Source organism: Pinus tabuliformis, chromosome 2_1, assembly GCF_031772625.1.
Source record: "Pinus tabuliformis cultivar Carrire ecotype Pingquan chromosome 2_1, CPIR1, whole genome shotgun sequence".
NCBI classification, from domain to species: domain Eukaryota; kingdom Viridiplantae; phylum Streptophyta; class Pinopsida; order Pinales; family Pinaceae; genus Pinus; species Pinus tabuliformis.
This window is the reverse complement of record NC_142299.1, coordinates 512,671,629-512,694,665: the sequence shown is the minus strand read 5'-3', so window position 1 is coordinate 512,694,665 and position 23,037 is coordinate 512,671,629. Positions and strand designations below refer to the sequence as shown.

At 40.2% G+C, this 23,037-nt stretch overlaps 2 protein-coding genes across 2 annotated transcripts in view; both read left to right on the top strand.

Annotated features, from left to right (window-relative positions):
* The window catches only part of LOC149201209 (uncharacterized), a 272,911-nt gene that overhangs the window by 87,049 nt on the left and 162,825 nt on the right, over positions 1 to 23,037 (top strand). The gene's annotated exons all lie outside the window — the stretch shown is intronic.
* LOC149201210 (uncharacterized) overlaps positions 2,263 to 23,037 on the top strand; it is a 35,268-nt gene continuing 14,493 nt past the window's right edge. Inside the window, exon 1 of the mRNA XM_089403665.1 lies at positions 2,263 to 2,277. Coding sequence (XP_089259791.1) covers positions 2,263 to 2,277 — 15 coding nt within the window. The remainder of the gene's footprint in view (positions 2,278 to 23,037) is intronic.

Here is a 23,037-nt window from a genome sequence, read left to right as displayed (position 1 = left end):
AAGTAACGTGAGAATCCCAGAACCCTGCATCCAAGAAAATAGAAGTCTATCAAATAGATATCCATTCAACATAGAAATCATCATGCATATATAGAAAATACCACTGGAATAGAAAAATCTCTACTCTAATAAACTGAAATATAAAAGACATAATATAAATGCATGAAATAAAACTACCTAATGACATGAAATAAAAAGGAGTAGGGTTAGAGATACTATACAAAACGATGCCTTATGGCATTGGATGTCATCGCTGAGGCATAATCTCGGGCATCTGTCTACCCATTGATAGATCAATGGGTTGCTTCTCAGATGTCCTGTGCCAAAATTTGACCCTCTTAGGTTGGTGCACTTGCTAATTACTATGCTGCATATTTTTGTCCATCTGAAATCTTTCTCTTTTTCTGCTTGGTGGAGGGGATGAGCCGTGGAAAAAATGACATACTGGTTGGACGAACTCTGATTCAAAATGAGGCAGATGCTCGTGTGGCACAACCTGTTCACCATTGTCAAACTTCTTTGGAACTTCCATGTGGTACCTTCTTTCCACTTCTCTGTCTAATGTGACCATTCCACCTGCTGTTGCGGGAATAGTGGCATAGGATAAATCCATCTAACTGTACCCACCTAAATCAACTGCAAACTTTCTGGAGAGAAGCGTTCCCCATACATCTGGTGCATCAATGATTGCTATATCCATGGTAATGATTCTATATGGATAATCGGCTAAGGCAACTTGTAAATCTTTAACCACACCAAGGACTTCAACCTTTCTAGAGTCCATTGAACAAATGTTATGGTATGGTCTAGAAATCATTAAGTTTAATTGCTCCATGACCTTCATGGTCATAACATTCGTGGATGCACCAAAATCTAGCAAAATCAACTGCAAACTTTCTGGAGAGAAGCGTTCCCCATACATCTGGTGCATCAATGATTGCTATATCCATGGTAATGATTCTGTATGGATAATCGGCTAAGGCAACTTGTAAATCTTTAACCACACCAAGGACTTCAACCTTTCTAGAGTCCATTGAACAAATGTTATGGTATGGTCTAGAAATCCTTAAGTTTAATTGCTCCATGACCTTCTTGGTCATAACATTCGTGGATGCACCAAAATCTAGCATGCAATTGTGAAGTAATCTATCATTTATGTCCAAAGTAAGAAAGAACGACTGATGATCTTCATTAGTCATATAGCAGTTAATATCCTTTAACTTAATTTCTTCGTCCTTATGATTATTTCCATCATCACTTTGCTGAAGCATACCCAAAGCCCTGAAGAAAGATGCCCTTTGAGAAGGAATTTTTAACAATTCAAGCACTGGAATAGACATCTTGATGTTATTTATCCATGCTGCCCAATCCACCTTTAAAGAAGATTTATACCTTTCAGAAGGAACTTGCTTATCTTGACTTTGACCTTTACCTTTTCTTTGATAAGTGTAACCTTTACTTTTGGCAAGTTCTAGAATTTGTTCCTGCAATGGTTTTTCACCATATGCCTGAGTAATGGGGTCCTTTTCTTCATTGAAGGTATTAATGGCGAAGGCTGAAGAAATCATGTCCACACATCGACTTTCCTTAGAGTTATCTTGATTTGCTTTGTTATCCTGCTGATTCCTACTTTCTTCCAAGATCCTTCTAGCAAATGCACATGTACTCTCTTCATGGAAACTCTCATAAGGTCTGCAGAAAGGAACATGCTCATCAATCATGTTGGCAGACTCAAGTAGCGTAGGGGGTCTTTGATCATTCAGGGGATTCCTTCTTGGCCATGGATTATTATTATTACCCCTGTTATTATTATTATTCCTGGGTGGCATATTCTGCATTCACATTCTTTCTATCTGTATTAATTGATTTTGCATTTCACCTATTTGTCTGGCATGTTCAATCTTCATTTCTTTTACCAATCGGGTTAACTCCTTAACAGTCTCAGATTCCTCTTCTTTAACTTCTTTTCCCTTGGACTTAATTTGGATTCTTTCAAAACCAGGGATTTCTGATTTCCCAGAGGCTTTCTTATCCTTCTCCAATTCCTCAACCGTGATTTGGGGAATTGTTGGAGTGTTCGGATAAGCACTTCTGATTTCATACTTGGATTCTACAGGAAAGCCTCAAGATATTGTTCTAGAATAGTCTTGTCAGGAGGCTTGTAGTCTTGAGTCATATCCCTTAGAAGTTTATTGAATCTTTGGTTAATTCTTCCACCGTTTCATTTTCTCTTTTCTTAATAGTGTTGAATTCTGTACAGTGATGTGTGGTTTGACGGTAAGTCTACTTGGGCGAAGCCTGGGAGACTGTAGTTCAAATCTCATTGAGTACACTGGCCTGCTGTGGTGGATTCTCGAGAAGTAGATTCCCCACCCCTGCCTTGGCGGCACGAGAGTCTCGCTTTGCTAAAACCATAGGATCTTAGTATATCGACTTGCAAGTAGTTGGATGTACTCTTGGTGTTATAGTGTTAGCTACGAGGATTGATCCTGGGTCTCCCATAGATTAGGACTGGTAGTTACTGATTCACCATGTGGTTAAAAAAAAAATAGTGTTGAATTCTTTAACAAAATATTTTCTTTCTCTTTTGTCCCCATATTTATCTTTGAAAGCATCAAGGAGAGTCTTCAAAGAATCAAAGGCATTATCAACCTTATCTTGAAACCAATCAAAAGCATCATCTTCTAAGGAAAGGATAAAAAGCTTCATTCTGACATCTTCATGATTGTAAGCTGCAGTATGAGCAAATCTCTGGATGAAGCAGTTGAATTTCTTAATATGTGCTTCAACGTTGATGGCATTATTCCCTTGGAAGAGTGGTAGCTTGCTCATGGTAGATTCATTTGGCAAGTCATGTGGATACCCTTGAATGTTGGTGAAGTTGCAAGGCCTGTAAAAGTCACCCATGATATCTGGATTTATAGGATAGTTGATGAAAAGCAAATGGATATCAAGGAGAGCTTCTTGTTCGAGAAAATTTAAATGATCTCTAGAGTGTAACTTGTTTAACCGGGCTCTTAGAACGTTTTTAGGATTGGGAGCGGGGTTAACGAGGCTACTAGGATTCCTTCTAGAGTACGTTCTTGTGAATGGATGAATAAGTGGAGTTGCCACCCAAACAGGAAACCAACCTAATTGTCCAGGTGATAATGGTGTGAATGAACAAAATGAGAAGATTAGTGAGAGGAATAGTGATAGCTTGCTCATGGTAGATTGATTTGACAAGTCATGTGGATACCCTTGAATGTTGGCGAAGTTGCAAGGCCTGTAAAAGTCACCCATGATATCTGGATTTATAGGATAGTTGATGAAAAGCAAATGGATATCAAGGAGAGCTTCTTGTTCGAGAAAATTTAAATGATCTCTAGAGTGTAACTTGTTTAACCGGGCTCTTAGAACGTTTTTAGGATCGAGAGCGGGGTTAACGAGGCTACTAGGATTCCTTCTAGAGTACGTTCTTGTGAATGGATGAATAAGTGGAGTTGCCACCCAAACAGGAAACCAACCTAATTGTCCAGGTGATAATGGTGTGAATGAACAAAATGAGAAGATTAGTGAGAGGAAAAAGGATAAGGTGATGAGAAGATGAAGAATGATGAGAGATCGAAGGTGATTAGAAGAGTATAAGAAATTGTCATAAAGCCAAGGTCGAACAAAATGGTCCCCGACAACGATGCCATAAAACGTTCTTGCCTGGATTGTACAGGCACCACAACAACCGCTCAGGGTGGGGGCTGTCACTCTGATCCCTGCCCACTGCATTCTAGCTGTCTACCAAAAACAGGCTATGGGGGGTAGTCCCTATGGAATGAGATGAAGGAACACAAGTTGGGAACCAACTTGTTTGGGAGATAGGAATGAGTGGCCTAGCTACTCAGTGGAATCTTAGCAAGATTAATGATTAGATCAGATTTTAAAGTATGAGACTAGTGCCTTATGGAGTCACAATTCTTGATTAATGTAAATTAATGCCAAGTAACTGGATGGACATTCGCTGCTTTATATGATAGACTATCCTATATGATATGCAAATCCTAGAATCTATGTATGATGCAATGATCTTGGTTATTTTTAATTATATGCTTGGTTTAAGTAGGACCTCTTCCTTAATTGTTTTGAGAAACAGTCTTTATAGTAGGTTGTGAAATGGAAGCCAACGGGAAGCAGACAATGACTTGCTTAATGATATTTCCCCTTGTGTTCCACCCACGCAGTGCCTTCGACGTTGTAGAGACTGTGGCTTTGACGACTGAAAGGTCATTGTGTTAACCACTAAAAAGAGTTGAATCCCTCAAGCTAATTGGAAAAGGGGTGCCCTAAGAGTCTATCAACCTAGCTTTTGCTAGGAGGTAAGTTCTTAGTGCAGGCTAGATCCTAGAATGCTTATGCAAGATAGATTGAGTGAACTTATCTCGAGTTAAGATTGGTTTATGTTTTTCAAGTACTTAATGTGAATTATCTTATAGCAAGAGTACTTAACAATGATGAGATAACAATTTTAAACAAGATAAATGCTTTAAGACCCACAAATTTTTCCACCACTTGGAGAATTAATTTTCCTAAAACAACCTAATTTGACTCTAATTAGTTAATTAATTTTATAGTTTAGGATTTAATTTTATTTTCCCAAAAAAATTAATTAATTTACACATGAGGGGATTTAATATTTTTTCATTCTCTAATACATAATGTTTTTATATTTACAACCCTCAAAGGGGGAATACACATTTCGCTTAGACCTTCAAGACACATACCCAATTTTGCGACACAACATGATCTAGTAGACCAAGTGATTTGTAATAAAATAATTTAGCCAACTAGCTTAAATTATTCCCAAATCACTTTTATATTAGACTCGATTAGAACATTAGGACTTACCTAAGACTCAGCCGAAGAATTCTCCCCTAGCTTTGGGGTGAGGCTGGAGGGAAAAAATTTGCTGACCATCTGTGTTTAGAAACACACACGAGTCAGTGAGACGAAGAACCTCCTACGATGAAACTTTTCGCCAAAATAATGGGCTTACTTAGGTTGATACATATACTGAAGGTCTTACTAGCATCATTTACATCACATAACTTGCAGAATGGGTTTACAATGACACGTGGACTGCTGATGGATGACCTGATATTGTTGAAAATGTTTGGCACTTCCGCTTCCTTGAAACTTTGAAAAATTGAGTGCAACAAGACCTATAAAACCAATCTCCTTAGAAGAGAAAAGTTCTAAGAAGGGGTACCTTTCCTATCCCAATGCCAAGTTTCCTAGAGTTGGGATCCTTTAGAGTTTGACAACAATAGCAAAATTACCCACAAACCATGGTAAAAAATAAACTATCGAAGGCTATTTAATGATCAACCAAGGGAAACAATTACAACAACTTTTCAATGGTTGTAGATACACAAAACAACTATTAGACCCTAGATGTCACCCTAGAGTTATTGCTGAAAAATGCATAAAATGATATTTTTACCTTTACAATTTATGAGTTGCAAAGCGTAACCCTAGGACTATGATATTTAAGGTATTTTATACTATTTAATGCATATTGTTTTGTAGTCTAACCCTAGTTTACAATAAAAATGAAGAATTAGAGTAATTTTTTTAAAGATTGACAAACAAGGATTAGTGCTTTATCTTGGGTATATGGAGCCAATAAAAAGTGTAAGTGTTATGAATAAAATATAAAACAATACAAATGATCAATGTTGCACGACTCGTACTCGTATAAGACTCGGCGAGGCATTGACTCGTCTACTCATATAAGACTCGGGAATGACCCTTATAAGACTCGTCAAAATACAAAAAAAACTTAAAATGTGGTAAATTTTAAGCACAAAATAGAAACTAATGACAATTCCAATCCTTATAAGTTATAAAAACCACAATATATGCAATAATTCATAACATCATCTCATATCTATAAAAGTACAACATAACATATTCAATTTTTGTAAGCAAAACATTTAGATACTGAATAAGAAAAGGACTCATGATTCCATAATTAAAATAAAAAATGTCAGCAAGTTCAAAATTCAAATACATATGTCATAAATGATAAATGATTGTCTCATAACAATCTTGTGTCTCATCACTCATGGACGACTACGCCTACAATAAGCCCTCGCGGAGCTAGTGCTAACATCAAAAGGCTGAAGCAACTGTGAGGCAGGTGTATTTGGAGTCTCCATTTGAGATGGCAAACTAGAGAGATCCTCAGTCTCTTCATCAAGCCAACTCAAATCAGGGGCTTCCTCCTCCACAACCCAATCAGACTCTAAATCAATAGTATCCAATAAAATTGGATCTGTATCCTTTGGTTGCACTTGTTTTGTCAGCATTCGAAGGTTGTAGTAGATGAAAACTAACTTCTCCAACCTCTCATGCTCCAACCTGTTTCTCTTTTTGTTGTGGATGTGCTCAAACACTGAACAATTGTGCTCACAAGAAGAAGCACTGTAGGGTTGACTAAGAACTCTGATGGACGAATTCTTGTACTTGTGGTGCCTCAGTGCCACAATCTATCCACCAATGAGCTGTAAAAAAATAACAACAAAGATTATTAGTTTGCAATGCCAAACATATAAAAGAGAACTAGCAAAATTACAAGCTAAGTTCTAACAATTTGCACTTACAAGGCATTTTCTTGTCCTTGAGACGTTGGCTTGAGCTGAATCCAAACATGCCAGATGCTTCCTTGTACATATCTCGTTGTAAGTTGATTTTGTCCTGAATATCTACATCCGGGAACATCTTCTCAATGCATATCATGACACCTCTCATCACCTCGGGATCTCTTTGAATGCTAGACCCCTCATTATAGAATAAGCTCGGATTGAGATATGCTCCTGCTGCATGCAATGGTGAATGTAGTTGCCTGTCCCACCTGGAATCAATAATTTGCCATATAGGGATATATTTAGATTCATTTCCCTTATAAAAAGTCTTGATGGCCTCTTTGGCCCTGTCCATGCCCTCATAAATATATCCCATTGCAGGTTTCTCTCCATCCATCAATCTCAAGACTTTCACAAGGGGCTCAGTGAAGCTGACAATCTCAGTCACTTTGTCCCACAAACTATCAACAAAGACAGATGTTTTCACAGACATTGCTTCCGGTTTTGTGCTATCTTTCCAGAATACCCATTGCTGGCTACAAAACATTCTTCTCAAAGCTTGGTACTCATACAAAAGGCTTTGGAGGGAAAGAAAGTTTGTAGCAAACTGTGTGATAGCTGGGCGACTAAGCTCACCCTGTGTGAATTCCCTCATAAGGTTCAACACCCAAGCATGATTATAAATATACTCGGTAATATGCTTGCATTCTTGCACAATGTCTTGCACCCACTCCAACTCCCCAATGTCCTCTAGCATCAAGTCTATGCAATGGGCAGCGTATGGAGTCCAAAAAATTGTGGTATTTTTGGTACAAAGCAACCTTCCAACTGCCACATAATTTGCTGCATTGTTCATGATTACTTGGACAACATATGCAACCCCAACTTCCTCCACCACATCAGCCAACAATGAAAAATCAAATGTGCATCTTTTACATTTGCAGATGCATCAATGGATTTTAAGAACATGGTTCCTTTAGGGCAAGCTACAACAAAATTTATTATTGTTCTACCTCTCTGATCTGTCCACCCATAAGACATAAGTGTACAACCTGTAATTTTCCGTGAGCTTTTAATGCTCTCCAATTGTTCCTTGACACACTCAAGCTCCTCATCTATCTCTTTCCCCCTAAGTGCATTATAAGTTGGGGCTTTGTATCCAGGGCCAACACATGCAATGGCATCCACCATGGGCTGATAAAAATAAGACTTTGCATAGTTGAATGAAAGACTGTTATGGTACCAAAACCTCCTCACTGCCATATCTGCCTCCTTCCTCTTCTTATCATTGAAACTGTCCAAGGTTGGTTGAGATCCTGGAGTTGTACGAGGATTGAAGAAAGAAGAGGTTATACTCTTGTTTGGCATAGCAGTTGAAGAGGAGTTACCAATACCTGGACTTTGAAACTGTGTTTCACTCTAAGGTGAAGATCTACCTATCCCAACAATCTCATCCTTCATTCTTTTCCTCTTAGAACTTTCTTCTTTAATGGCTTCCAAAGTAGCTACCATTTCAGTAGTGACTTCTTCAAGGTAACTTTGACAAGCACCCTCACCATGCCACCATTAGAAAGGTATATGATTGCTGTAGCAAACAGTGAGGAAAAAGAGGGTTTAAAGATCAAACCCTTAGGCCCTAGGCCTTGAAGATTACTTGCCCAAGTTGTCAAAACAAATTTCAATACCTGAAACACAAAATTTTACCAATTTTTCTGGAAAAATCACTAATGATCAGTTTCAGAAAATTAAATATTCAGATCAGAAATGGAGCAAGGGGAATCTACGGCAAATGAGGGCTAGCACTAGGCCCAAAAAGGCTTGAGTTGGGCTAGAAGAGGGCAGATTTGGGCTTAAGAGGCCCAAAACATGAAACTCTTTTTCTGAAAAAATTATATTTCTTCAGATCTTCAAATTTGTTGCAAAGTCTTTAATGGTTGGCCCTGCAAAAATATTTGGGACAAGATCTTGACCTCCAGGGTTTAGATCTGTCTCAAAAGCTCCAGATCTCCTTGAAAAAATATCAGATATGAAAATTTCCTTGGATGATTTCTCATATCTATTTCTGCAAACAATCTTTGAGCCCAGATCTTGCCCCCCAAGGTCTAAATCTGGCTAAGATCTGAAGATTTCCTTGGTTGAATTCTCAAATCTATTCCTGCACAAGTGAAAAGAGGGAAAAACTCAATACCCAATATGTACAAAAATAGAGAAAATCCCAGAAATCCAAGTGTTAAAATTCAAAATTATGTTATAGAATTTCAGATCTACACAAGTAAATAACAGATCTATACAAATAATTTACAGATCTGTCAAATCTGAGGAATATTAGTCCAACTCTGCTTCCAGATCTAATAATCTAAGGCTCTTAATAGCCAAATCTATTAAATTTTCCACAAAAAATTAGATTTTTTAAATTTTAAATGGAGGTGCTAACTCGAAACCGTCTGTGTATCACCAACAAAATCTTATGATAAGCCCAGAGCTAATTTAGCGGGGCTCTTCAGAAAACATAGATTGGTAGTTGGCTGGTCCAACTGAAAACTTCCCTAACACCCGAGGATCTAAAATCAAGATTTCTTAAAACTCAATCCAACCATAAAAGAGCGAGAAAATAATAATAAAATTCAAACAAATAAAGACACTTGCTATTGCATTCAAAATTTAAATTATTATTCAAACCCCACCGACTGAGCAAGATACCTGTACTCAAATCACTCTTCAGAAGATATCATTAATGGCTTTAGAAAAATTCATGCATGAAAATAAAACATCTTACGTATTCTCATGAATAGTAACACCAACAAAATTTAACCCCAAAGTATTTATTTATTATCTAGAAAAAGATTACACAAGAACTTCTTGCTAAGTACACGACTCAAAGGTCGGATGGATCGACTGATAAATGACTTCCTATTTAAAGACAAATCCTCCAACGGCTAGTTCGAATGATCCTCGTCAAAGCAATCTCAACCGTTGATGAAGGTTAAAATTTCTTTTAATATCATCCGTTGAAATATTTAAATATTTGGGGAAATTCGAGATTTTTCATTAAATGCATTTTAATTAACTCAAAAATAATTTTTTTGAGTTAATTTCCCCAAAACTGACTTTGACTTAACCTCCAGGGATCAAAGGTTTAAAATTTGGCAAAATAATTAATTTTCCGTAGTCCTGGGACCTTTTAAAATTTAATTTTTTAGAACTGACAAATTTTGCCTTTGGAGAATTTAAATTTACCTGGGACTTAAAATTAATTAAATTTCTGGCTTAGGATTTTAATTAAATTTTCGGCCAGAAAATTTAATTAATTAACCTATGAGGGAATAAATTATTTTTCCAACCCTGAAGACACTTTATATCATGATTTTCATATTTTTTTACATCATAAGGGGGAAAACCCATTTGTAATAGACCCTCATAGACTACCTATTTCTGCGACACAAATATAATCTAGTAGACTAAGCAATTTGTAATAAAATAACCTAACAAAATAGCTAGGATTGTTCCCAAATTACTTTTACATAAACTCGATCTAGAACACTAGGACTCGCTTAAGATCCTAGCGACAAAATCCATTCCAGCTTTGGGGTAAGACTGGAGGGGAAATCTCTGCTGACCATCCGAGAATGGATCGGTGAGACAGGAAACCTCCCAGAATGGAGATCGTTACTAGAAAGGTCGCTTTACCTAGATTGTTACATACATGACACGGTTCTGCTGAGATTATTTACATCATATACATGTAGAATGAGTTTACATTATAACATGATGATCAGGATGATGATGATAGCTGGACGACACAGACACATCAATCATGTGCTATCCCTTTTACGAAAAAATGGGGTATAATACTATGGGTCGTTGACACGTAGTGGTCAACATCTGGCTCTACTTGGAGACACGTTGGTGCATCGGAGGAATGTGAGAATCCAGAATCTGCATCCAAGCAACACACAATATAACATAAGTAACGTCCATCCAAAAATCATCATATAACATTACACACAAGAATGATATAAGCTCTTCATTTATTAACTATCCTAATAACATGAAAAACACAAATCTAACTACAAAATGAAATACTGAAATAACAGGGTATAAGGTTAGAAATACAATACAAAGATGCCCCATGGCAACAGATGTGTTCAATATAGTGCATATTTGTTGGCTGTTTCTCGGATGCGCCATGTCCAATCCTACACACGGTAGAACTTTTTCCTATCTGAAAATCAAGCTACTCGTGAACATCAGATGGATCAAATCGCTTTCTCATTCTCTTTCTCTTGCGCTTTTTCCTTGTGGCAGGTTGTGATGTTAATGATGATGTGGTCGACGCATAACTTCCTTCTTGATCCGAAAAACGCTCATATGGAAAATTTGGAATGTTCAAGACTTCTGTGACTTGCGCTTCTTTATGAACCCGATCTGTTATGACTGGTGGATCAACCATGTAAGCATCAACTTGATTCTTATAAATTCCATTTTATTTGGGTCACCTTCAATTAACCACTTTTCATTGGAACAAATGACCTCCTCATAATAAGAAGGAGCTTGCTGCAACAGACAAGGAGGCTTATGATTTGTTGATGTTTCGTTGTTTCTTTCATCCTCTGACCAATGCTGAAATTTTTGTACCTGTATCTTTTCCATTGTTATGGCATTCATCTAGTTAGAGTGTTCAACCTTCATAGCACTAATTTCCTTGGCATGGTTTTCCTCCATGGTCAATAACCTATTCTGAAGACATATCTGACCAGCTTCCATGTCCTTTATAATTTTATCATTCTTTGCTTTCATGCCCATGAAACAGTTTTGCATATAGTTTATCTCTTTCTTATGATTTGCTTGCATGGTAGCTAACTGATTATTATAATCGAATCTCATGATGGCCATTTCTTCATCCATAATTGACATTCTGTTCTGAATCGAACTTATTTCTTCTTGATAACTTGCTTTCATGGCAGTCACTTGATTTGAATGATTGAATTCCATGATCGTCATCTTTTCCTCTAGGGCTAATAACTTGCTTTGCATAAAATTAATTTCCCTGGCATGATCAACTGTTAATCTTGCTTGATTAAGTTCCATATCTTTAATAAGTTGAGCCTGATTAACTTCTACATTCTTGATTACTTGAGTTTGATTTAACTGTATGTCTTTAACCATTTGAATTAACTCCTTGCAATTATTTTCAACTTCTATAGTTTCCTTTACTTTAGCTTTTGCTTTGACCTTTTCTTTCTCCCCATATCTATCTTCAAAGACATCAATGATTGATTGTAGAGAATCAAAAGTGTTATTGGGGAACTTAATAAACCAATCTAATGTATAGAATCAAAAGTGTTATCAGGGAACTTAATAAACCATTCTAAAGAATCTCCAGATAAGGTGAGAACGAAAATCTTCATCTTCACATCTTCATATTTAGAATATGGGCGACACTTGCTTATACAAAGTTTGACATTCTAAAGGTGAGTTTCAACAGTAAAACCATTGTTACCTTGAAAATGAGGAAATTCATTGATGGCTTCACCGAAAAGTTAAAACGTAAGAATAACTATGGGAAGCTTCCTGAATATTAGTAAAATCACAAGGAGCAAACAAGTCAAAGTCCATGATGACTTGTTTAACGCGAAAACGATGGGCCAAATGGATATCAGAGAGAGAGATCCCTACTCAAGAAAATCAAAACATCTACAAGAAGCGAGCTTCTAGCAGAAATTATTGTAAGAAATGGAAGTGGAGTCGCCACTTGAGCATGAATCTCTCACAAAGTTTCCAAAGGTGAAACCGAAAAGTTAGTGGATGGAGGCAGATGGATATTCAGGGAGGGCTCCTTGTCTGGGATTAAATGAATGAATAAGTGGAGTTGCCACCCAAACAGGAAACCGACCGGAATGTTAAGGTGCAGAAAGTGAAGATGAAAGGATTAGATGAGAGAGATGACGAGAGTTAGGATGGTGAGAAATGAAGAGATGAAAGGACGCCATAAAAATGAGATGAAATGTCGTAAAGCCAAACAACAATAAATTTGTCCTTGGTGGCAATGCCATGAAGTGTTGGCTTTGTTGACTCGAATGAGAGATAAGAAATGAGAAGAATGATGAGGAAATGTCATTAAAATGTCGAGAATAAAATATGTGTTAATTTTAGGTATGTTCTATGCTTAGAGCAATTTATTTTAGTAAACTGTAGATAGAACATAAACATAAATCGCAGAAGACAAGCCAAGACAAGAGGACACAAGATGTGGCGCTAGCCAGGGACAAACCCCAATGTGGGGAAACCCTTGATCAATTCTTCTTATATGTTCTTCAATAGTTCAGTAGAGAGAGAGAGATAGTACGTTTAAAACAGAAGTCAACACCTTGACTTATCTAGATAAGAGCATAGATCATCTCTAAGAAGATGATACATGAGATCAGTTGAAGACATGCTGCTTCAACTAATTCTCCAAGGTGACTCCTTCACCTATCGTTGTGCTGCATTTCGTCATCACGTTGCACCTCACCGCGCTGCACCATGCTGCACCCATCATCACTATGCTGCATCTCATCACGCTTCATTAATCATGACTGTACCCATCACGGTACTGCAATTGCATGCTTGGTGTATTTGTTGCTAAGTACCATACAACTGTCCCAATGTTAGTTAGTTGTCCCTTGCATGCCGCTCTCCTTCGGAGACAGATGGTCCAGTTGTTTCGGCAGTTCTGGGAGTTCCGGCTATTCCCAGCAGTTCCGATTGTTCCCGGCAGTTCCGGTTGTTCCAGGCAGTTTTGGCAATTCCAGTTGTTCCAGGCAGTTCTGGCAGTTCCGGTAGATACAACGATGCGTCCATTGATAGTACTACTATGGTCCCTATCCTCATTTCCCTCCTCATTGATTAGATGAGAGGTACTTCCCATGAGTCCCAGACTGCATGGGTAGGATGCCTCGACAGGAGAACTAATCGTCCTGTCCACAAGAGAACGAATCATCTTGTCAGTGGATGCCACGGAGAACTAATCATCCTGGCCCACAGGAGAACTAATCATGCTGTTCCACAGTCGCCACGGAGAACAAATCATCCTGGCCCACAGGATAACTAATCATCCTGTTCCATAGTTGCCACGGAGAACAAATCATCCTGGCCCACAAGAGAACTAATCATCCTGTTCCACAGTTGCCACGGGAGAACTAATCATCCCGACCCACAGAAGAACTAATCATCCTGTTCATAGCGTACCACCAGGGGAGGGTGAGTCGCCCTGTGGTCATATGTTGCTCCAGTAAGTACCCTAAGCCCCCCAGAGCTCCCAGAGCTCAATGCATGCAACATGCAGGACCCTTATAAGAAGGTCTCTCAACGACTCTAAGTCATTCGGGAAAGTCACAGATTTGACCTTTCCCCAGGGCTTTTACAAAATGTCTGCGACTTGTACATCAGTCTCAATGCGATGGAGCCTCCTCGCTCATCGACTTACCATATCACAGATAAGGCAGTATCTGATGTCTATCTGCTGGAGCAATCATCAAATACGGGATTCCTCAATAATCGAATCCCCCCTCTGGTTGTCACAAAGAATCACATTGGTATTCATCATGTGTACAAACAACTCACTTACGAGCCTCTGCAACCATGCAGCTTCACACGAGGTCATACTCCTAGCTATGTATTTGGCTTCGGCAGTGCTTATAGCAACCGACTTCTGCTTCCTGCTCATCCATGATATCGAAGCAGAATCCAAAGAGAACCAGCACTGAGAAGTGCTCTAGTGATCCTCCACACCGCCTGCCCAGTCAGCATTTGAATAATCATGCAGTTTCATATTTCTGGTAGTGTATCTCAATCCATGAGCGATTGTGCCCCGAAGATATCTTCGAAGATTCTTGGCACCAATCTAGTGAGACTCAACCAAATATGAGCTCACCATGCTAACTGCAAAACATATGTCCGGACGGAAGTTCACCAAGAACATCAACGTGAATGAGTTTATGAAACTCAGAGGCATTTCCCAAATCTGGTCCGACATCTCTACCATATAACTTATGAAAGTTAAGATCCTCGAGGTAGTCACAGGCTTGCAGTTTATCATTCCACATCGGGAATCCAACTCCCTCTTACTTTTGCAGATGAGAGGGTTTGACTTTGCACTTGTCAGAAATAGGTCGTCCTCATAAGGTGTCGATATGAGAGGTCTATCATCCACAACCTTCGGGTAATGGTTTGGATCGGTTTCACTCCTAGTGAATCTCAGCTTCATCAGACAGCTATCAATCCTCTCATACTACGCTGGGGGTGTTTTGCTTCAAGTTATAGAGGGCCTTATTCCACCTGTATACATGAGATTCCCGATCATGAATCTCAAACTCCTCGGGTTGTTCCAAACCTGTGGACTTGCTACATGAGGGGAATGGTCCCCTTATTAGATTTTCCTTTGGTACATCTCAGACATGTACCTTCATGCTCTACTTGAATTCAGACATCCCTATCACCATTTGACTCACATCAGGTAGGGCCCCATAGGTAGACCTCCGTTATTATAGATGCGATATGTCAATTGACATGATTCCCAATGGACCATCCTACAACTTGATACAAATTGCCAACCTTGAACCCATGAGAAAAAGCATCTTTGAAAATTATATTTTTTAACACGTACCTTTCCATCGATGAATGCCACCTTGAAACCTTTGACTTCCATTTCCGAGATGGACACCAGGTTCTTCTTGCGATCAGGTACATAAAAGAGATTTTGTAAATGAATCGAGTTACCCTTATTCAATTGAGAGTTAACATTCCTTACACCCTTTCCGGGATAGGTGGCATCAGCTCCAAGTATAATCCCACGATTGTTTCCATCTCTACCAAATTAGGGAGTGCACCCATCTATCCGATGAAGTGCCTTGAGGCACTACAATCTATAAGCCAGATTCCCAAAGAATCTGAAGGAGAGGGCCAATACAAGATAAAGCTTCTTTATTTTATCAAAAACAACATTTGATTCTTCATACCTAGGGTTCCTTGCTTTCTATGAAGAGTCGCTCATTTCCTTGATGACCTGCATTACCTGTCATTCCTTTGATCATTGAAGATGTCCCTGGAATGATTGTTATCATCATCAAGTAATGTGTCCCTACCATTCAGACACTCCTTCGCATAATGGCCGAACTAGTTATCTGCCTTTCCTTCCACCCTGAGATCCGGTCTTCCAATGAAGTGATCTTTAGGTAGGCCATATTCTGCTGCGCCATTTTGATAATATTCTCTACTTCGACTTCACCCTTGGTGAATTTGAAGAGGGATGAGGAATCCATTGATCCTTTTGTCCTTTCCCAACTGTCTTCGATGATTGCTCTTTCACTCTTGCTTGGGCATTGTCTTCACCTCACTCTTGATACCATGTTAATTTTAGGTATGTTCTATGCTTAGAGCAATTTATTTCATTAAAGTAAACTGCAGATAGAACATAAACATAAATCGCAGAAGACAAGCCAAGACAAGAGGACACAAGATGTGGTGCTAGCCAGGGACAAACCCCAATGTGGGGAAACCCTTGATGAATTCTTCTTATATGTTCTTCAATAGTTTAGCAAAGAGAGAGAGAGATAGTACGTTTACAATAGAAGTCAAGACTTTGACTTATCTAGATAAGAGCATAGATCATCTCTAAGAAGATGATACATGAGATCAGTTGAAGACATGCTGTTTCAACTAATTATCCAAGGTGACTGCTTCACCTATCGTTGTGCTGCATTTCGTTGTCATGCTGCACCTCACCGCGCTCCACCGTGCTGCACCCATCATCACTATGCTGCATCTCATCATGCTCCATTAATCATGATTATACGCATCACTGTACTGCAATTGCATGCTTGGTGTATTTGTTGCTAAGTACCATACAACTGTCCCAATGTTAGTTAGCTGTCCCTTGCATGCTGCTCTCCTTCGGAGACATATGCTCCGGCTATTTCGGCAGTTCCCGACAGTTTTGGCTGTTCCCGGCAGTTCCGGTAGTCCTGGTTGTTCCCGGCAATTCCGGCATTCCCGGATTCTCTGGCTTTTCTTGCAGTTCCGGCTTTTCTGGCATTTCCGGCTTTTCCGGCAGTTCCAGCTTTTCCGGCAGTTCCGACTTTTCTGGCAGTTCCGGCTTTTCCGGCAGTTCCGGCTTTTCCAGCTTTTACGGCTTTTCCGGTAGTTCCGACTTTTCCTGCTTTTCTGCCCTCTACATCAAGGTAACGTTATTCCTTAGGATCTCTCCTCCTATTAAAACCAAAAGACAAGTAGAGAGAGGAAGAGATCCCAAGTGTGTTGAAATGACTTGAAGGCCACCTCTATTTATACTAAAATGTTGAGCACATGTGGGGTTTAACTGGTCGCTGGCTGACCTTGACGAATTGTCTTATAACACAAATAAATTCGTAACTCCATGAATACTTATTGGAATCGGATGATCTTTAGATCAATCCTACACCTCTCGATGAGAGGGATCCAAGAAAAATATCAGCTGCCATAAATAAGATGACCAACATGGAGTTTGGCCCTAGTTGCCAATTTTAACAATATCCCCGACAACGGCGCCAATAACCCCGGTTACTTTTAGGTATGTTCTATGCTTAGAGCAATTTATTTCAATTTTCACAGTTAGCTCCATATCTTTTCCAGATTAGCAATCACAGCAACATTAAAGTAAACTGCAGATAGAACATAAACATAAATCGCAGAAGACAAACCAAGATAAGAGGACACAAGATGTGGCGCTAGCCAGGGACAAACCCCAATGTGGGGAAACCCTTGATAAATTCTTCTTATGTGTTCTTCAGTAGTTCGATAGAGAGAGAGAGAGAGATAGTACGTTTACAACAGAAGTCAACACTTTCATTTATCTAGATAAGAACATAGATCATCTTCAAGAAGATGATACATGAGATCAGTTGAAGACATGCTGCTTCAACTAATTCTCCAAGGTGACTCCTTCACCTATCATTGTGCTGCATTTCGTCATCATGCTGCACCTCACCGCGCTGCACCATGCTGCACCCATCATCACTATGCTGCATCTCATCACGCTTCATTAATCATGACTGTACCCATCACTGTACTGCATTATGTGCCATTGCTACGCCATGTTGCCATCCTGACCTATGTGTTCGCTGCACCTTGCTTGCTTGTTGTCCCTTGCTTGATTATTCTCCCTAGCATGCTTGTTGTCCTTAGCATGCTTGTTGTTGCATGCTAGTTGTCCCTTGCATGCTAGCTGTAACTTTGCATGCTTGGTATATTTGCTGCTAAGTACCATACAACTGTCCCAATGTTAGTTAGCTGTCCCTTGCACATTGCTCTCCTTCAGAGACAGATGCTCCGGCTGTTTCCGCAGTTACCAACAGTTCTGGCTGTTCCCGGCAGTTCCGACAGTTCCAATGTTCTCGGCAATTTTGGCAGTCCCAGCAGTCCCGACAGTTCCAGCTTTTCCGGCAGTTCCGGATTTTCCAGCAGTTCCGACTTTTTTGACTTTTCTGGCAGTTCCGGCTTTTCCGGCAGTTCCGACTTTTCCGACTTTTTCCGGCAGTTTCGTCTTTTCCAGCAGTTCCGGATTTTCCGGCAGTTCCGGCTTTTTTGGCTTTTCTGGCTTTCGGCTTTTCCCGGTTTTTTGGCAGTTCCGACTATTCTGGCAGTTTTGGCTTTTCCGGTAGTTCCAACTTTTCTGACAGTTTCTGCTTTCCTGGTAGTTCCGGCGTTCTGCCCTCTGGATCATGGCAACGTTATTCCTTAGGATCTATCCTACTAAAACCCAAAAACAAGTATAGAGAGGAAGAGATTCCAAGTGTGTTGAAATGACTTGAAGGCCACCTCTATTTATACTAAAACGTTGAGCATATGTGGGGTTTATTTGGTTGTTGGCTGACCTTGACGAATTGTCTTATAACACAAATAAATTCAAAACTCCATGAATACTTGTTGGAATCGGATGATCTTTAGATCAATTCTACACCTCTCAATGAGAGGGATCCAAAAAAAATATCAGTTGCCATAAATAAGCGACCCACATGGAGTTTGGCCCTAGTTGCCAATTTTAACACTCCCTCTCAACTAGGGAGAACTCCATTCGTTGATCCATATGTTCGACTGTACTGTCTCCCATCAGTGCCCTGCACTGCTCTGATCTGCTGAGCTCTGCTTTGCTTTGCTGAACCATGAAGAACAAGAATTGATCGAGAATGTCTCATACCATTCTCTACTGACCCGAAGTCAGTTTCATTTGAAGAGAGTGTGTCACATCACTCTTACTGACCCGAAGTCAGTTTTATTGATCCCAGATCAATATCATAAGAGTGTCTCAAACCACTCATATTGATCCCATATCAGTTTCGTTGATCCCAGATCAGTGTCACAAGAGAGTGTCTCAAACCACTCATACTGATCCCAGATCAGTTTCATTGATCCAAAACAATGTCACAAGAGAGTGTCTCAAACCACTCATACTGATCCGAGATCAGTTTCATTGATCCCAGATCAATGTCACGAGAGATTGTCTCAAACCACTCATACTGATCTGAGATCAGTTTCATTGATCCCAGACCAATGTCACAAGAGAGTGTTTCAAACCACTCATACTGATCCCAGATCAATGGAGGTCATCCTAGCATAGGGAGTACGGTAGATACAACGATGCATCCATCGATAGTACTACTATGGTCCCTATCCTTATTTCCCTCCTCATTGATCAGATGAGAGGTACTTCCCATGAGTCCTAGACTGCATGGGTAGGATGCCTCGACAGGAGAACTAATCATCCTGTCCAAAGGAGAACGAATCATCCTGTCAGTGGATGCCACAGAGAACTAATCATCCTGGCCCACAGGAGAACTAATCATGCTGTTCCACAGTCGCCACAAAGAAAAAATCATCCTAGCCCACAGGAGAACTAATCACCCTGTTTCATAGTCGCCACAGAGAACAAATCATCTTGGCCCACAGGAGAACTAGTCATCTTGTTCCACAGTTTCCACAGGAGAACTAATCATCTCGCCCCACAGGGGAACTAATCATCCTGTTCCACAGTTGCCACGGGAGAACTAATCATCCCGACCCACAGAAGAACTAATCATCCTGTTCATAGCGCACCACCAGGGGAGGGTGAGTCGCCCTGTGGTCGTATGTTGCTCCAGTAAGTACCCCAAGCCCCCTAGAGCTCCCAGAGCTTAATGCATGCAACATGCAGGACCCTTATAAGAAGGTCTCTCAACGACTCCAAGTCGTTCGGGAAAGTCACAGATTTGACCTTTCCCCGGGGCTTTGACAAAATGTCTGTGACTTATACATCAGTCCCAATGCGATGGAGACTCCTCGCTCATCGACTTACCATATCGCAAATAAGGCAGTGTCTGATGTCTATCTACTGGAGCAATCATCGAATACTGGATTCCTCAATAATCGAATCCCCCTCTGGTTGTCACAGAGAATCACAGTGGTATTCATCGTGTGTACAAACAACTCACTTAAGAGCTTCTGCAACCATGCAGCTTCACACGAGATGATACTCGTAGCTATGTATTCGGTCTCGGCGGTGCTTAGAGCAACCGACTTCTGCTTCCTGCTCATCCATGATATCGAAGCAGAATCTAAAGAGAACCAGCACTGAGAAGTGCTCTAGTGATCCTCCACACTGCCTGCCCATTCAACATTCGAATAATCATGCAGTTTCATATTTCTGGCAGTGTATCTCAATCCATGAGAGATTGTGCTCCGAAGATATCTCAGAAGATTCTTGGCACCAATCCAGTGAGGCTCAACCAAATATGAGCTCACCGTGCTAACTGCAAAACATATCTCTGGACGGATGTTCACCAAGAACATCAACGCGAATGCGTTTATCAAGCTTAGAGGCATTTCCCAAATCTGGTTCGACATCACTACCATATAACTTCTGAAAGTTAAGATCCTCGAGGTAGTCACAGGCTTGCAGTTTATCATTCCACATTTAGAATCCAACTCCCTCTTACTTTTGCAAATGAGAGGGTCTGCACCTGTCAGAAATAGGTCGTCCTCATAAGGTGTCGGTATGAGAGGTCTATCATCCACAACCTTCGGGTAATGGTTTGAATCGGTTTCACTCCTAGTGAATCTCAGCTTCATCAGACAGCTATCAATCCTCTCATACTATGCCCGGGGTGTTTTGCTTCAAGCCATAGAGGGCTTTCTTCCACCTGTATACATGAGATTCTTGATCATGAATCTCAAACTCCTCGGGTTGTTCCAAACCTGTGGACTTGCTGCATGAGGGGAATGGTCCCCTTATAAGATTTTCCTTCGGTACATCTCAGACATGTACCTTCATGCTCTACTTGAATTCAAACATCCCTATCACCATTTGACTCACATCAGGTAGGGCCCCATAGGTAGACCTCCGGTGTTATAGATGCGATATGTCAATTGACATGATCCGAAATGGACCATCCTACAACTTGATACAAATTCCCAAACCCTGAACCCATGAGAAAAAGTATCTTTGAAAATTATATTTTTTAACACATACCTTTCCATCGATGAATGCCACCCTGAAATCTTTGACTTCCATTTCCGAGATGGACACCAGGTTCTTCTTGCAATCAGATACATAAAAGAGATTCTGTAAATGAATCGAGTTACCCTTATTCAATTGAGAGTTAACATTCCCTACACCCTTTCCGGGATAGGTGGCATCGGCTCCACGTATAATCCCACAATTGTTTCCATCTCTACCAAATTAGAGAGTGCACCCATCTATCCGATGAATTGCCTTGAAGCATTACAATCTATAAGCCAGATTCCCAAAGAATCTGAAGGAGAGGGCCAATGCAAGATAACGCTTCATCTTATCAGAAACGACATTTGATTCTTTATACATGGGGTTCCTTGCTTTCTATGAAGAGTCGCTCATTTCCTTGATGACCTGCATTACCTGTCATTCCTTTGATCATTAAAGATGTCCCTGGAATGATTGTTATCATCATCAAGTGATTTGTCCCTGCCATTCAGACACTCCTTCACATAATGGCCGAACTAGTTATCTGCCTTTCCTTCCACCCCGAGATCTGGTCTTCCAATGAAGTGATATTTAGGTAGGCCATATTTCGCTGCGCCATTCTAATAATATTCTCTACTTCGACTTCACCCTTGGTGAATTTGAAGAGGGATGAGGAATCCACTGATCCTTTTGTCCTTTCCCAACTGTCTTCGATGATTTCTCTTTCACTCTTGCTTGGGCATTGGCTTCACCTCAGCTCTGATACCATTTTAATTTTAGGTATGTTCTATGCTTAGAGCAATTTATTTCAATTTTCACAGTTAGCTCCATATCTTTGCCAGATTAGCAATCACATCAGCATTAAAGTAAACTGCAGATAGCCAGCGACAAACCCCAATGTGGGGAAAACCTTGATGAATTCTTCTTATATGTTCTTCAATAGTTCAGCAGAGAGAGAGAGATAATACGTTTACAACAAAAGTCAACACTTTGACTTATCTAGATAAGAGCATAGATCATCTCTAAGAAGATGATACATGAGATCAGTTGAAGATATGCTGCTTCAACTAATTCTCCAAGGTGACTCCTTCACCTATTGTTGTGCTGCATTTCATCATCATGTTGCACCTCACCGTGCTGCACCATGCTGCACCCATAATCACTATGCTGCATCTCATCATGCTTCATTAATCACGACTGTACCCATCACTGTATTGTATTATGTGCCATTGCTACACAATGTTGCCATCCTGACCTATGTGTTCGCTGCACCTTGCTTGCTTGTTGTCCCTTGCTTGATTGTTGTCCTTAGCATGTTTGTTGTTGCATGCTAGTTGTCCCTTGCATGCTAGCTGTAACATTGCATGCTTGGTGTATTTGCTGCTAAGTACCATACAACTGCCCCAATGTTAGTTAGCTGTCCCTTGCATGCTGCTCTCCTTCGGAGATAGATGCTGCGGCTGTTTCGGCAGTTCCGGCTGTTCCCGACAGTTCCGGTTGTTCGTGGCAATTCTGGCAGTCCCAGCAGTCCCAACAGTTCCGCCTTTTCTGACAGTTCCGAATTTTTCGGCAGTTCCGGCAGTTCCAACTTTTCCGACTTTTCTGGTAGTTCCAACTTTTTCAGCTTTTCCGGCTTTTCTGGCAGTTTCGTTTTTTCCGGCAGTTCCAGCTTTTTCGGTAGTTTTAGCTTTTCCGACTTTTCTAGCTTTCGGCTTTTCCGACATTTCCGGCTTTTCTGGTAGTTTCCGCTTTTTCGGCTTTTCCGGCAGTTTCGACTTTCTGCCCTCTGGATCAGGGCAACGTTATTCTTTACGATCTCTCGTCCTACTAAAACCCAAAGACAAGTAAAGGGAGGAGGAGATCCCAAGTGTGTTGAAATGACTTGAAGGCGACCTCTATTTATGTAAAACGTTGAGCACATGTGGGGTTTAT